A 15,668-nucleotide genomic window follows, 5' to 3' on the forward strand; every position below is an offset into this window, starting at 1 on the left:
GCCTGTGAAAAGTGTCATGCTTACCTGTTATGTAGTGGAGTTTGCTATACAGTTGTCCTATCTCTACTGTAGTCATGATGTCAGCCCTTGCATTCATGTATTGCATCTTAGCATATACAATGTATCAGGTTTCAACATTTACTATAAACTACCTTTTACACTCTGGTAGACATAGCACTAAAATGACAGTAATGCAGTTAACCATTATGGCTACTACAGGCAGCTAGTTTCTTTCTTTACTCTCCGTCCAGACTGAGAAACATACTTTTGAAGTGATTCATGTTTATTTGGGAAGTTGTAGGAGTCTCAGCAGTTTGTCCCAATGATGGACGTCTTTGTGAATTCCCTGAATCTCTATAACAGAGCTGGAGAGAGCAAAATTAGCACGACACACAGAACCACAATAACCACATTTAAAGAGAATACATCAAGTTGAAATGAAGCGCAATTTTCCTTTAATTGGATTTGGCTCAAGAGATATCATTGTGAGAGTGGAAACACTCTTACATCCTGCTAAAAACCACAAATTACTTTTCTTTTCTACATATGTTCATTGTCAGAAAAGTGCCAAAATGTATAACCACTGTATTTCATGAAAGCTTTTCCTCTCTTAAACCTGCTCTACACCTGTCTCTGCTCTCTATGCAGTTAGCCATTATGGCTACTACAGACAGCTAGTTTCTTTCTTTACTTTCGTTCAGACTGTGAAACACACTTTTGAAGTGATTCATGTTTATTTGGAAAGCTGAAGGAGTCTCAGCAGTTTGTCCCAATGACAGACGTCCTTGTGAATTCCCTGAATCTCTATAACAGAGCTGGAGAGAGCAAAATTAGCATGACACACAGAACCACAGTAACCACATTTATGGGAAATACACAAGGTTGAAATGAACCGGAATTTTCTTCTAAGTGGATTTGGCTCAAGAGATATCCTTGTGAGAGTGGAAACACTCTTACATCCTGCTAAAAACCACAAATTATTTTTCTTTTCTACATGTGTTTATCATCAAAAAAGTGCCAAAAATGTATAACCACTGTATTTCATGAAAGCTTTTCCCCTCTTAAACCTGCTCTACATGGACTGCATAGTGAAAGCAGCACAAAGCAGCAGCTGCAGTCCTCCATCAGTATGTAACTGTATGTGTTCAGTCACAGTGCTGCTGTGCACTCAGATGCAGCTCAGTATACAGTCGATGCAGTAATGTGTGGTGGGTCAGAGTTACACTCATAAAGCACCGATATATACCCCGATATATGTTGTGTTGCGTGAGTCCTCATCCTCGTTAGCATGACTCATTGAGTCACAATGACCACATTTATGGAAAATTCATCAGGGAAATATACCATAAATTTTCTTTTCACTGGTCAGTCAGTCTCATATTTGTATCCAAATCTGCACAAACCTGGCATAAAGTCTGTATACAAGCTTGTTTTGTAAAAACAATCAAACACTAAGTATTTCTCTGTATTTTCAGCAGTAAATGTTGAAACAGTGGCTGCATGTTGGATGTGCAGTAGAACACAGTACACAGTGGGAAGACACAATTATAACCTGGTCGTGTAATAGTGAGTGAATTAATAACAGATCTACTAGATCCTGTTTTCAAATGAAGTCACTGAGTGAAAGTGGGATCATCCTCCAGCCTGTTACATTGTTACATTTCCAGACTTCATATATTGTACCTGACTTGGACATATGTGGATTCAAGTACTGAAGGTCAGTATAAAAACCTTCCTGTGCCATTTTACTTTTGTGCCAGAACATGAGAGTCACCCACTAACTAGAGTGAGTGATGTCAGTTACATGATTTCTCTGATTCACATGATGCCACCAGCCACACTTGTATGATGAAGCTGCAGTTAATGCTACCAGGGACTGAACTCACACCCACACATATTATCTCAAGGTCAAAGTGATCCATAATCAACTTATATTATTTATGTGATCACTAATGATATAAAATGTATGTATAAAAACAAAGGCCATGAGTCATCAATTCATCTGTGCTTATACAATACATTTACTAGTTTTTAATCAAAATGGAATTTATTCAAATGTATTAAAAATTATCTCAGTATTTTAAATACAATTTTTCTTCTTACAATAAGAAATCCTGCTTAAAACCACAAAGACAAAAAATATTTATCTCAAGATCAACTTCTAAATATGCATTTTTGTATAAAAATAAAAAAAAATAAAAAACTTTAAAACTGGAAATGTAACATGTAATTCTACTGCTTTACACTGGAGTACACACATTCATTCTTGGTGTTGTTCCTCGCTCTTCTTGGTCTGTTGGGCAGGTTCACACTTAAAGCAGCATAATGCAGGTTGTCTGTGTTTTGGTAACCCTGGTAACAAAATATGTACAAGTTGATAACAATATGGATCCTGACAAACATCAACACAATGTTCAAAAAACTCTCCAACAATAATGGTTGTGTTAAAAATGTGTTTAAATATTAATTCAACAGTTAAAATAAGTTTTACCTCGCCATTTGTTGTGGAGGAAGCTGAAAATGTTGCTTGAGACTCTGGTTGTGAAAACAGAAAAAGTAATTTATTCAAAGTCATGTTCAGTGAATACAAGCTGTCAGATATAAACAGTTACCTGCAGTTTGGAAGCTGTTTCTCTTCATCTTGTACATTGAGAAAGCCAGTAAAACACTGAGGATGGTGGTGAACGCCAAAGCTCCACTCAAGAAATACACCAAGACAGCAGAGTCTACCTCATTTGCAGAGAGACATAAAGAGATATTACACAGCTCTCAGATTTATCTCTATTTTGATGTTAAGTCTGATTAGGGAGTAATCATGTATTGATCAGATGAAACAATGTCTGCTAGAAAGTTACTTACAGCCAACGTCCAGCTTGGTCTTGTTTCCAAACAGTATCTGTCCACATGAGGCGACAGCACAGTAGTAGGTCCCAGCATGAGAAAGATCCAGACTCTTCATTGGCAAGTTGTAGATACAGGAGTGTGTTTGTGTGTTGTTGTTCCTCTCACACTGATCATTCCTGCCTCCATGTGTGTAAATGACTCCTGGTTGAGATTCTTGAGAGTTTTTGAACCAGTAAACACTGTGTTCTCCATCATCACAGGTCCCAGTGTGTACTGTACAGTTCAGAGTCACAGAGCCTCCTGGCTGGATGCTCTCAGATGCCGACTGATGGACCGAAGCTTGGATGTTCAAACCTGAACCCTTTACACTGACAATAATGTTCTCTGAAAATTCTAATGTGTATAAATAACTACTAACACAGTAGTAAGTAGCTGAGTCTGAAATGTGCAAATCTGTGATCTTCAAGTGATTTTTACCGTTTTCAGTGTCCAGTGTGAAGCGTGAATTGTTGTTGAATTCATTATAAAAAGTGCCATTTCTGTCAAAAGTATAGAAAGTGGAGATGATCCTTGGTTTCTGTCCCAGAGTTTCTTTATACCAGTAAAGCCTTGTCACAACATCACCTTCATAGGAACATCTCAAAGATACGCTGTCACCAACATTAGCTGATATAAAACTACTGTCTTGACGAACAGATGAGGAGAAATTCAGAGCAGTTGTCTGAGCTGAAGTGAAATAAGAAATAGAGGAAATTGTTTGTTAACTTAATGTGACAGAATTCAGCATAATCAGTACATTAAGAATATTAGAATCATTTGTATGAGGAGTGAGCATACACTCTTAAAGAAACAAGTTGGAATCACAAAAACACAACTCACCTGTTTCCCCCAAAAACAGACATGTGAGATAGAGAGCAAACACTGGAGATGTCATCGTGTTCAACTTGTCGTGTGAAATGAAAAGAGCATTGATCTTTTCTTCACTCTTCAGAGACAAGACTGCATTTGATTGGCCAACCAGAAGTTATACTGACTGTCCTATTAAAGAAACATGATCACATGTTCACTTCAACCTATAATGTGAAGTTTGTCTCTCGACAACATTCACATGATGACAGAAATATATAAAGAACAGCTCACATCTTGGCATTCAATTTAAAATGACTAAAAATTAAATATCTAGTATAATCATGTAGCAGGTCATAGTGGACAAGCTTGAATATTTAACTACCTGTGAAGAACATTAGAGACACAGCATAATGCAGATCAGTTGGTAGATGTAGTTGTAACTTAATGAGGAAGTAGATTTTTACAGAATATAACTGATATAAAACCCACATACAAATAGCTGCATGCTTTCTTTTAAATGATCTAACTGTGAATTGTCCTGAGTAAACAGGACACTGTGTCTGGACAGAGAAGTTGCTGATTTTCTAATGTGTTTGTTTGATGCTTTGAGTGTAATAATAAATTCCATTCACCTCCATTCTACTGGACTGGCAACAGAAGTCAAATAAAATCAGTTCAATCACCACTAAGCATAAAGTTAGACAGGCTTTTGCATTTGAAATTGCGGGCTTTTCATCTTACAAAGTCGATATAATCAGAAAAGTTTGACCTGATAAGGATGCTGCACTTTTAAGTGTTTAAAGGAAAATTACAGTTTATTTGATTTACCTGATGTATTTCCCATAAATGTGGCCATTGTGTCTCTATGTTTCAGGTAATGTTCCTCTCTCTGGCTCTGTTATAGAGATTCTGGTGATTCACAAAAGTCCGTGGCAGCTCACTGGTGAACTGAACCACCCAGCTTATTCATCCAATTTGTGTATATGTATGAGGCTGACTTTCACTGTGGTTAGATTGTAAGGAAACTAAAAAAAACTAAATGCAATTATTGGATTATCTGGTGGACTGTTATGAGGACAATTGTGAGTCATTTCACTTTGACTGGCCAACTGTATTTATTTGAGCCAGAGTACACAGGTGGTAAATGACTGCACTTATAAAACGCTTTTCAAGTTTACTGAACACTCAGAGTGCTCTACAATACACATCAACCTACTCATCAGGAGTGATATAGTGCTTTTATATCTAAAGCTCTCCACAATGCTTCTAACGCTAACCCATTCACACACACACACTCACACAATGACGGCAACCATTGGGAGTAATTTGGGGTTCAGTATCTTGCCCAAGGACACTTTGACATGTGGACTGGAGGAGCCGGGCATTGACCCACCAACCGTCTAATTAGTGGATGACTCACTGTACGTCCTGCCGCCACAGAGAGGAAATAAAACAATTGAAACAGGAAATATAAAGAATGGAGGCAGAAAGGCAACAGGACTGTCAGGAAAGACAGCGTACAGTAACAGTTACCTCAGAGAAACTGCTGCTGTTCCTGAAGTCACTGTTCTCCTGAAGAGTGAAGAGGAAAACTTTTTCTGCAGAGTGGGACCTATAGCTGTCAGACTCAGAAGATCTAGAAGTGTCCATGGATGAGAATAATCCCAGCTGTGTAACTACAACAAATGGATTTACAGCATTTATTAACATTTTCAGACAGACATTGAACTATCCACAGCCTCCGACATAAACAAACCAACATGCAAGTGGTCCCGGATGTAGTTCCCTATTAGTACTAGGAAGTTCCAGTGTTTGACTTGTCTCAGTATACTCGGTGATGGACTTCTAAATGTATCAAGTATTCCAAGTCTTCTAGTAGTGGTTGCACTAATGACCTGGTGTGCATTATAGTGACCTCTCAGGCCATTAACCAGGACACTCTAACCAGATGTGTGTGTATCAAGTGGTAGTAAATATATTTATGCTTCATTATCCTCTCAAAATATTGGGCTGTAAACTAAATACAGCTGATATTTTATTGCATCAGTTTGTTTTATTTATTTATTTATTTACAGTGATAATTGTGCTACGTGTGTGATTATTGCAGTTAATACTGACATGTATAACAAAATAAGAAATGACCTGGAGAAAATAAAGACATTTCAGTCAAAATGCAAAACAATTACTAACAGGCACTAAAGTAGTCAAAGTATCTTATCAACCAAACTGCAGCAGAAAGGATCTCCAAAGTCTGCAAGTAGCAAAGTATCTACAGGCTAACAAGCTAACAGGCTAACAAACTGTGTCTGACTCTACATGAATGGACAGCGCATCAGCATGTACAGGATGTGTTGAAGGCAGCAAGTCTGAATGGTATCAGTTGTATCAGTATCAGCAGTTGAGTGGAGTCTAATATACAGGTTTTTAGTACTAGTAATACAGCTACAGTAAGTAGGAGAGGAAAACCTGTCAGTCTGTCACCAGTCGCCTGCACTGCCTCACAACTAAACAGTTTTACACAGTACTCAAATGAGTTTTAGCACTATTTAACATTATAATATTTCCATTTTGATCACTGGCAGTTAGTTTGGTAACATAAGTAGAACAGGTTGGAGAAGGTGAGGGCTTTTGTTAGTGTTTACATGGCTACTAGTACTTCCTGGATACAGTACGTACCAGCAGGTCCGGTACGTGTTGAACCCGGAAAAGAATCGGCACTTAGGATTAATTTGTATATTTTTGACCAGCACTGTAGAGACAGAGCCGATTAAGTCCCGCCCACTCTGGAGGTGAAAACAAGTCATCGCTCTCCATTGACTTTGAGTTGCGTGGAGCTTCCTCCTTGTCACTTCTGTCTGTTAGCAAACAACAGGAAATGGCTAAAAGCTGCTGTGTGGTGGGATGCACTACCAACAGGGTAAAGAACCCAGAACTAAGTTTTTATAAGTAAGAACAGCTGCTTAATTGAAAGGTATGTTAGTAATAGACGTTTAAATCACAGAATAGCTAACCTGCATTCAGCTGAAATATTAACTGTAAAAAGAGCCTGAATAGGAAATGATTGCATGTCTGTGTGTATTGATTATGTTTATAAACTGTAGTTGACATATCAGCAGCCTGTGAAAAGTGTCATGCTTACCTGTTACATAGTGGAGTTTGCTATACAGTTATATACACATGATGTCAGCCCTTGCATTCATGTATTGCATCTTAGCATATACAATGTACAGGTTTCAGCATTTAAAATATGTACAAGTTGATTACAATATGGCTCCTGACAAACATCAACACAATGTCCAAAAACCTCTCCAACAATAATGGTTGTGTTAAAAATGTGTTTAAATATTAATTCAACAGTTAAATAAGTTTTACCTCGCCATTTGTTGTGGAGGAAGTTGAAAACGTTGCTTGAGACTCTGGTTGTGAAAACAGAAAAGGTAATTTTATTCAAAGTCATGTTCAGTGAATACAAGCTGTCGGATATAAACAGTTACCTGCAGATTGGAAGCTGTTTCTCTTCATCTTGTACACTGAGAAAGCCAGTAAAACACTGAGGATGGTGGTGAACGCCAAAGCTCCACTCAAGAAATACACCAAGACAGGAGAGTCTACCTCATTTGCAGAGAGACATAAAGAGATATTACACAGCTCTCAGATTTATCTCCTTTTTAATGTTAAGTTTGATTAGGGAGTAATCATGTATTGATCAGATGAAACAATGTCTGCTAGAAAGTTACTTACAGCCAACGTCCAGCTTGGTCCCGTCTCCAAACAGTATCTGTCCACATGAGGCGACAGCACAGTAGTAGGTCCCAGCATGAGAACGATCCATACTCTTCATTGGCAAGTTGTAGATACAGGTGTGTGTTTGTGTGTTGTTGTTCCTCTCACACTGATCATTGCTGCCTCCATGTGTGTAAATGATTCCTGGATGAGATTCTTCAGAGTTTTTGAACCAGTAAACACTGTGTTCTCCATCATTACAGGTCCCAGTGTGTACTGTACAGTTCAGAGTCACAGAGCCTCCTGGCTGGATGCTCTCAGATGCCGACTGATGGACCGAAGCTTGGATGTTCAAACCTGAACCCTTTACATTGACAACAGTTCCTTCTGCAAATTCAAATTTGTATGATAGTCTACTCACACAGTAGTAAGTGGCTGAGTCTGAAAGACGTAACTCTGAGATCGTCAAGTGATTTTTACCGTTTTCAGTATCCAGTGTGAAGCGAGGATTGTTCTTGAATTCATCATAAAAAGTGCCATTTATGTCTTGCATGTAGAAGGTAGAGATGAGCCTTGGTTTCTGTCCCAGAGTTTGCTTGTACCAGTACAGCCATGTTGAAACATCAACCTCATAGAAACATTGTAAAGACAGCTTTTCCCCAACATTAACTGATAGAAAACCACTCTCTTGGTTCACAGATGAGGACAATTTCAGATTGGTCACCTGTGCTGTAGTATGATGAGAGAGAGATTTTGGTGATAGAAATCAGCACATTGAAAAATTAAACATTTGCATGAAGAGTGAGCTTACACTGAAAGATAAAAACTGGGCACACAAAAACACTACTCACCCATTTTCCCCAAGAACAGACATGTCAGATAGAAAACAAAGTTTGGAGATGTCATCGTGTGCTGAATGACAGTATATCGATAGTTACTCCACTCCTTACAGACAGGACTACGTTTGATTGGCTAACTTGAAGTGGCACTGTGTGCCCTAATAAGGAAACTTGATCACATGTTTGCTTTTAGAGACAATTCACATGGTGAGAGGTACATGAAGAACACAAAGGCTCTCCATCTTGGCATCTTATTTAATATTAGGGAAACACAAACTAATTATGCAGTATAAACACCAGTGAGGACATACTGTGGAGACCAGTTGTGGTTGAGATTTGGCAATGGACTGACTGTCACGTTCAGCAGATAACATGCAGGCATGATAATATTTACCCCCATGATAATATAATACCCCTGAAAGAGATGACAAATACAGCATGGCAAAGATCATTTGTCAGATATACACAATCTTAACATCATTTCTATCTAAACTGGAGGAGATAAACCCCTTTTTCTCAGCTGTAGTCCAAAATTAACTTTTTGATGCTTTGAGCACGACAAATAAGAACTCTGTTGCACTGGGGGTGGAGGCAGAAGACGAATAAAGCCCAAACTATCTACATAGCTAGATACCTATAGTGGTAGTATCAGTGGAAAAATATGGTTTTGTAGATCTTTTTTTTTTAAATCTTTTTTATAGAGCTTAGAGTTAGATCCAAGCAGCAACATCTGAGGCTGAAAACTGAAGCCAACGCAGAAGTGTCAAAATCTGCAGTTCCTTGAATGGCCACTTGAGGCTGGCTCCAAAAGCGAGTCAATCCCCATAGACCCCCATGTTAAAATGCCCAACTTCACAGCAGAAATAAACATGTTTACAGCCTGTTACAAAACACAGTTTTGCTTATAACTAATTTCCTTGTTCATGACAACTGTACAGGGGGTACATTTTTGTATAGCTCACCCATTTAAATTTTTATTAAGGCTTAAAGTTAGGCATAATTAAGGGCAGGGCTGCATTGAGTGACAGGTGGGTACCGTCACAGGCAAGTCACTTCCACGGCGACATCGTTGGTTAGGTAACGTAACCATAGCGTAACCGCAGATTCACAGAGTACAGATGTAGCTGTAATTTTCGCTATTTCAGTGTGTTTTCAGTTGATGAAAGTTAATTGTAACATTTTGGTCACCTACAAAAGTCTTGTTCAGTATTTGGTTGTGCTAAAAGACCCTCTAAGGAGTTTTTTCCAGTAAGTGCATTGTGTTTTAATGGTTTAAGCCTGTTGTTCACTAGCGAAAAATACCATTAGCATTTGCATTTTCACAGTTAATCATAGACTGTAAATGCAATGTGCTAACCAAGCTAGCAGCTAGCATTAGGATCAGCTCCATCCTCTCATGTAAATATTGTCATTTCTGGCTCCAAAAATCCAAGATGGCGACAGTCAAAATGCAAACTCGAGGCTTCAAAATGGAGAGTCCACAAACCAGTGGGTGATGCCACAGTGGCTATGTCCATTATTTTTACAGTCTATGGTATTCTGACTAGTGCTCTTAAAGAGGTAACATTACTGCACATTAAAACGTGTTTTTTGAGCCATAAATTAAATTATATGACTGTACTGGTCAGCTGATATAAAACTACTGTCTTGATGAACAGAAGAGGAGAATTTCAGAGCAGTTGTCTGAGCTGTAGTGAAATGAGAAATAAAGCAAATTGTTTGTTAACTTAATGTGACAGAATTCAGCATAATCAGTATATTAAGAATATTAGAATCATTTGTATGAGGAGTGATCATACACTCTTAAAGAAACAAGTTGGAATCACAAAAACAGTGGATACAGGGTTGTAAGAGACAGACCTTACCTGAGCTGCACAGACAGCCTGCTGCTCAAAAACCTCCATAAAAATGACACATATACCTGGACATGCTGCTAGTCACAGAGAACAGACATGAAAGTAAAAACAGAACAGCTGCTTAATTGAGAGGTATGTTAGTAATAGACGTTTAAATCACAGAATAGATAACCTGCATTCAGCTGAAATATTAACTGTAAAAAGAGCCTGAATCAGAAATGATTGCATGTCTGTGTGTATTGATTATGTTTATAAACTGTAGTCAACATATCAGCAGCCTGTGAAAAGTGTCATGCTTACCTGTTACGTAGTGGAGTTTCCTATACAGTTGTCCTGTCTCTACTGTAGTCATGATGTCAGCCCTTGCATTCATGTATTGCATCTTAGCATATACAATGTACAGGTTTCAGCATTTACTATAAACTACCTTTTACACTCTGGTAGACATAGGGCGCTAAAATAATCATTTGACATGCTGAAATCTAATTTTGTTCTCTAGCTAGAGGCATTTTGTTAGTATTTCAGCCCTTGGTTGCATATTATGGCGCCAACTGTTTTCCCCACCGGTGGGCAGGGTTTTCAGAGTATGATGCGGTGCACTCTGTCTCTGCTCTCTATGCAGTTAGCCATTATGGCTACTACAGGCAGCTAGTTTCTTTCTTTACTTTCGTTCAGACTGAGAAACACACTTTTGAAGTGATTCATGTTTATTTGGAAAGCTGAAGGAGTCTCGGCAGTTTGTCCCAATGATAGACGTCTTTGTGAATTCCCTGAATCTCTATAACAGAGCTGGAGAGAGCAAAATTAGCACGACACACAGAACCACAATAACCACATTTATGGGAAATACATCAGGTTGAAATGAAGCGGAATTTTCCTTTAAGTGGATTAGGCTCAAGAGATATCCTTGTGAGAGTGGAAACACTCTTACATCCTGCTAAAAACCACAAATTATTTTTCTTTTCAACATGTGTTTATTGTCAAAAAAGTGCCAAAATGTATAACCACTGTATTTCATGAAAGCTTTTCCCCTCTTAAACCTGCTCTACATGGGCTGCATGGTGAAAGCAGCACAAAGCAGCAGCTGCAGTCCTCCATCAGTGTGTAACTGGATGTGTTCAGTCACAGTGCTGCTGTGCACTCAGATGCAGCTCAGTATACAGTCGATGCAGTAATGTGTGGTGGGTTGGAGTTACACTCATAAAGCACCAGTATATACCCTGATATATTTTGTGTTGTGTGAGTCTTCGTGTCCATGAATCTCTATACTGACACTGGCGAGTGCAAAGTTAGCATGACTCATTGAGTCACAATGACCACATTTATGGAAAATTCATCAGGGAAATATACCATAAATTTCCTTTAAGTAACCAATCACCTCATAGATCAGTCAGTCTCATATTTGCATCCAAATCTGCACACTGGAATAAAGTCTGTATACAAGCTTGTTTTGTAAAAACAATCAAACACAAGTATTTCTCTGTATTTTCAGCAGTAAATGTTGAAACAGTGGCTGCATGTTGGATGTGCAGTAGAACACAGTACACAGTGGGAAGACACAACGATTACCTGGTCGTGTAATAGTGACTGAGTTAGTAACAAATCTACTAGATCCTGTTTTCAAATGAAGTCACTGAGTGAAAGTGGGATCATCCTCCAGCCTGTTGCATTGTTACATTTCAAGACTTCATATATTGTACCTGACTTGGACATATGTGGATTCAAGTACTGAAGGTCAGTATAAAAACCTTCCTGTGCCATTTTACTTTTGTGCCAGAACACGAGAGTCACCCACTAACTAGAGTGAGTGATGTCAGTTACATGATTTCTCTGATTCACATGATGCCACCAGCCACGCTTGTATGATGAAGCTGCAGTTAATGCTACCAGGGACTGAACTCACACCCACACATATTATCTCAAGGTCAAAGTGATCCATAATCAACTTATATTATTTATGTTATCACTAATGATATAAAATGTATGTATAAAAACAAAGGCCATGAGTCATCAATGAATCTGTGCTTATACAATACATTTACTAGTTTCATCAAAATGGAATTTATTCAAATGTATTAAAAATTGTCTGTACTATTTTTCTTCTTACAATAAGAAATCTACATTTTTGTATAAAAACAAAAAAAATAAAAAACTTTAAAACTGGAAATGTAACATGTAATTCTACTGCTTTACACTGGAGTACACACATTCATTCTTGGTGTTGTTCCTCACTCTTCTTGATCTGTTGGGCAGGTTCACACTTAAAGCAGCATAATGCAGGTTGTCTGCTTCTTTGTAACTCTGGTAACAAAATATGTACAAGTTGATAACAATATGGATCCTGACAAACATCAACACAATGTCCAAAAACCTCTCCAACAATAATGGTTGTGTTAAAAATGTGTTTAAATATTAATTCAACAGTTAAATAAGTTTTACCTCGCCATTTGTTGTGGAGGAAGCTGAAAATGTTGCTTGAGACTCTGGTTGTGAAAACAGAAAAAGTAATTTTATTCAAAGTCATGTTCAGTGAATACAAGCTGTCAGATATAAACAGTTACCTGCAGATTGGAAGCCGTTTCTCTTCATCATGCACACTGAGAAAGCCAGTAAAACACTGAGGATAGTGGTGAACGCCAAAGCTCCACTCAAGAAATACACCAAGACAGCAGAGTCTACCTCATTTGCAGAGAGACATTAAGAGATATTACACAGCTCTCAGATTTATCTCTATTTTGATGTTAAGTTTGATTAGGGAGTAATCACGTATTGATCAGATGAAACAATGTCTGCTAGAAAGTTACTTACAGCCAACGTCCAGCTTGGTCCCGTTTCCAAACAGTATCTGTCCACATGAGGCGACAGCACAGTAGTAGGTCCCAGCATGAGAAAGATCCAGACTCTTCATTGGCAAGTTGTAGACACAGGTGTGTGTTTGTGTCTTGTTGTTCCTCTCACACTGATCATTCCTGCCTCCATGTGTGTAAATGACTCCTGAATGAGATTCTTGAGAGTTTTTGAACCAGTAAACACTGTGATTTCCATCACCACAGGTCGCAGTGTGTACTGCACAGTTCAGAGTCACAGAGCCTCCTGGCTGGATGCTCTCAGATGCCGACTGATGGACCAAAGCTTGGATGTTACCTGAACCCTTTACATTGAGAGTAGTGCCCTCCAAAAATTCTAACTTGTTTAAATAGCTACTAACACAGTAGTAAGTAGCTGAGTCTGAAATGTCCAAATCTGTGATCTTCAAATGATTTTTACTGTTTTCAGTATCCAGTGTGAAGCGAGGATTGTTCTTGAATTCATTATAAAAAGTGCCATTACTTTCGTAGTCGTAGAGGGTGGAGATGATCCTTGGTTTCTGCCCCAGAGTTTGTTTATACCAGTAAAGCTTTGCTGCAACATCACCTTTATAGGAACATCTCAAAGATACGCTGTCACCAACATTAGCTGATATAAAACTACTGTCTTGACGAACAGAAGAGGAGAATTTCAGAGAAGTTGTCTGAGCTGAAGTGAAATGAGAAATAGAACAAATTTTTTGTTAACTTAATGTGACAGAATTCAGCGTAATCAGTACATTAAGAATATTAGAATCATTTGTATTAGGAGTGAGTATACACTCTTAAAGAAACAAGTTGGAATCACAAAAACACAACTCACCTGTTTCCCCCAAAAACAGACATGTGAGATAGAGAGCAAACACTGGAGATGTCATCGTGTTCAACTTGTCGTGTGAAATGAAAAGAGCATTGATCTTTTCTTCACTCTTCAGAGACAAGACTGCATTTGATTGGCCAACCAGAAGTCATACTGCGTGTCCTATTGAGGAAACATGATCACATGTTCACTTCAACCTATAATGTGAAGTTTGTCTCTCGACAACATTCACATGATGACAGAAATATATAAAGAACAGCTCACATCTTGGCATTAAATATAAAATGACTAAAAATTAAATATCTAGTATAATCATGTAGCAGGTCATAGTGGGCAGGCTTGAATATTTAACTACCTGTGAAGAATACTAGAGACACAGCATGTTGCAGATCAGTTGGTAGATGTAGTTGTAAGTTATTGAGGAAGTAGATTTTTACAGAATATAACTTATAAAACCCACATACAAATAGCTGCATGCTTTCTTTTAAATGATCTAACTGAATTGTCCTGAGTAAACAGGACACTGGTTCTGAACAGAGAAGTTGCTGATTTTCTAATGTGTTTGTTTGATGCTTTGAGTGTAATAATAAATTCCATTCACCTCCATTTTATTGGACTGGTAACAGAAGTCAAATAAAATCAGTTCAATCACCACTAAGCATAAAGTTAGACAGGCTTTTGCATTTGAAATTGCGGGCTTTTCATCTTACAAAGTCGATATAATCAGAAAAGTTTGACCTGATAAGGATGCTGCACTTTTAAGTGTTTAAAGGAAAAGTCCAGTTTATTTGAACCTGATGTATTTCCCATAAATGTGGCCATTGTGGATCTATGTGTCAGGTAATGTTGCTCTCTCTGGCTCTGTTATAGAGATTCTGGTGATTCACAAATTCATGTCAGCTTGCTGGTGAACTGAACCACCCAGCTTATTCATCCAATTTGTTTATATGTATGAGTCTGACTTTCACTGCAGTTAGACTGTAAGGAAGCTAAAAAAAAAACTAAATGCAATTATTGGATTATCTGGTGGACTATTATGAGGACAACTGTGAGTCATTTCACTTTGACTGGCCAACTGTATTTATTTGAGCCAGAGTACACAGGTGGTAAATGAGTGCACTTATAAAACGCTTTTCAAGTCTACTGAACACTCAGAGTGCTGTACAATACACACCAACCTGCTCATCAGGAGTGATATACTGCTTTTATATCAAAAGCTCTCTACAATGCTTCTAATACTAACCCATTCACACACACATTCATATAACAATGGCAGCCATTGGGAGTAATTTGGGGTTCAGTATCTTGTCCAAGAACACTTTGACATGCGGACTGGAGGAGCCGGGCATCGACCCACTGACCGTCTAATTAGTGGATGACTCACTCTACCTCCTGATTCACAGCCGCCCCAGAGAGGAGATAAAACAATTGAAACAGGAAATATAAAGAATGGAGGCAGAAAGGCAACAGGGCCGTCAGGAAAGACAACGTACAGTAACAGTTACCTCAGAAAAACTGCTGCTGTTCCTGAAGTCACTGTTCTCCTGAAGAGTGAAGAGGAAAACTTTTTCTGCAGAGTGGGACCTGTAGCTGTCAGACTCAGAAGATCTAGAAGTGTCCATGGATGAGAATAATCCCAGCTGTGTAACTACTACAAATGGATTTACAGCATTTATTTACATTGTCAAACAGACACTGAACTATCCACAGCCTCCGACATAAACAAACCAACATGCAAGTGGTCCTGGGTGTAGTTCCCTATTAATACTGGGAAGTTCCAATGTTTGAGTTGTCTCAGTATCTTCGATGATGGACTCCTAAATGTATCAAGTATTCCAAGTCTTCTAGTAGTGGGTGTACTAGTGACCTATTATGCATTATAGTGACCTCT

The 15,668-nt window shown here is 38.4% G+C and overlaps 3 protein-coding genes across 3 annotated transcripts; all 3 read right to left on the reverse strand.

Annotated features, from left to right (window-relative positions):
• Positions 1–694: 694 nt before the first annotated feature.
• On the reverse strand, positions 695–8,327 carry LOC137174789 (immunoglobulin kappa light chain-like). Its single transcript, XM_067580268.1, has 5 exons — positions 8,268–8,327; positions 7,435–8,145; positions 7,188–7,301; positions 2,492–2,535; positions 695–2,352 (listed from the first exon to the last, which is right to left on the reverse strand). Exons 1-5 carry the CDS (start codon positions 8,320–8,322, stop codon positions 2,233–2,235), a joined length of 1,044 nt encoding a protein of 347 aa, XP_067436369.1. The 5' UTR covers positions 8,323–8,327; the 3' UTR covers positions 695–2,232.
• Positions 2,654–4,207, reverse strand: LOC137174790 (immunoglobulin kappa light chain-like). The gene is made up of 2 exons (XM_067580269.1): positions 3,724–4,207; positions 2,654–3,570 (listed from the first exon to the last, which is right to left on the reverse strand). The coding sequence occupies exons 1-2, from the start codon at positions 3,776–3,778 to the stop codon at positions 2,852–2,854; spliced, it is 774 nt and encodes a 257-aa protein (XP_067436370.1). The 5' UTR covers positions 3,779–4,207; the 3' UTR covers positions 2,654–2,851.
• A 2,335-nt stretch (positions 8,328–10,662) lies between the features above and the next one.
• On the reverse strand, positions 10,663–14,051 carry LOC137174228 (immunoglobulin kappa light chain-like). Its single transcript, XM_067579404.1, has 5 exons — positions 13,781–14,051; positions 12,925–13,627; positions 12,673–12,800; positions 12,551–12,594; positions 10,663–12,412 (listed from the first exon to the last, which is right to left on the reverse strand). The coding sequence occupies exons 1-5, from the start codon at positions 13,833–13,835 to the stop codon at positions 12,293–12,295; spliced, it is 1,050 nt and encodes a 349-aa protein (XP_067435505.1). The 5' UTR covers positions 13,836–14,051; the 3' UTR covers positions 10,663–12,292.
• Between the last annotated feature and the right edge of the window lie 1,617 nt (positions 14,052–15,668).

This window comes from Thunnus thynnus, chromosome 22 (assembly GCF_963924715.1).
Source record: "Thunnus thynnus chromosome 22, fThuThy2.1, whole genome shotgun sequence".
NCBI lineage: Eukaryota > Metazoa > Chordata > Actinopteri > Scombriformes > Scombridae > Thunnus > Thunnus thynnus.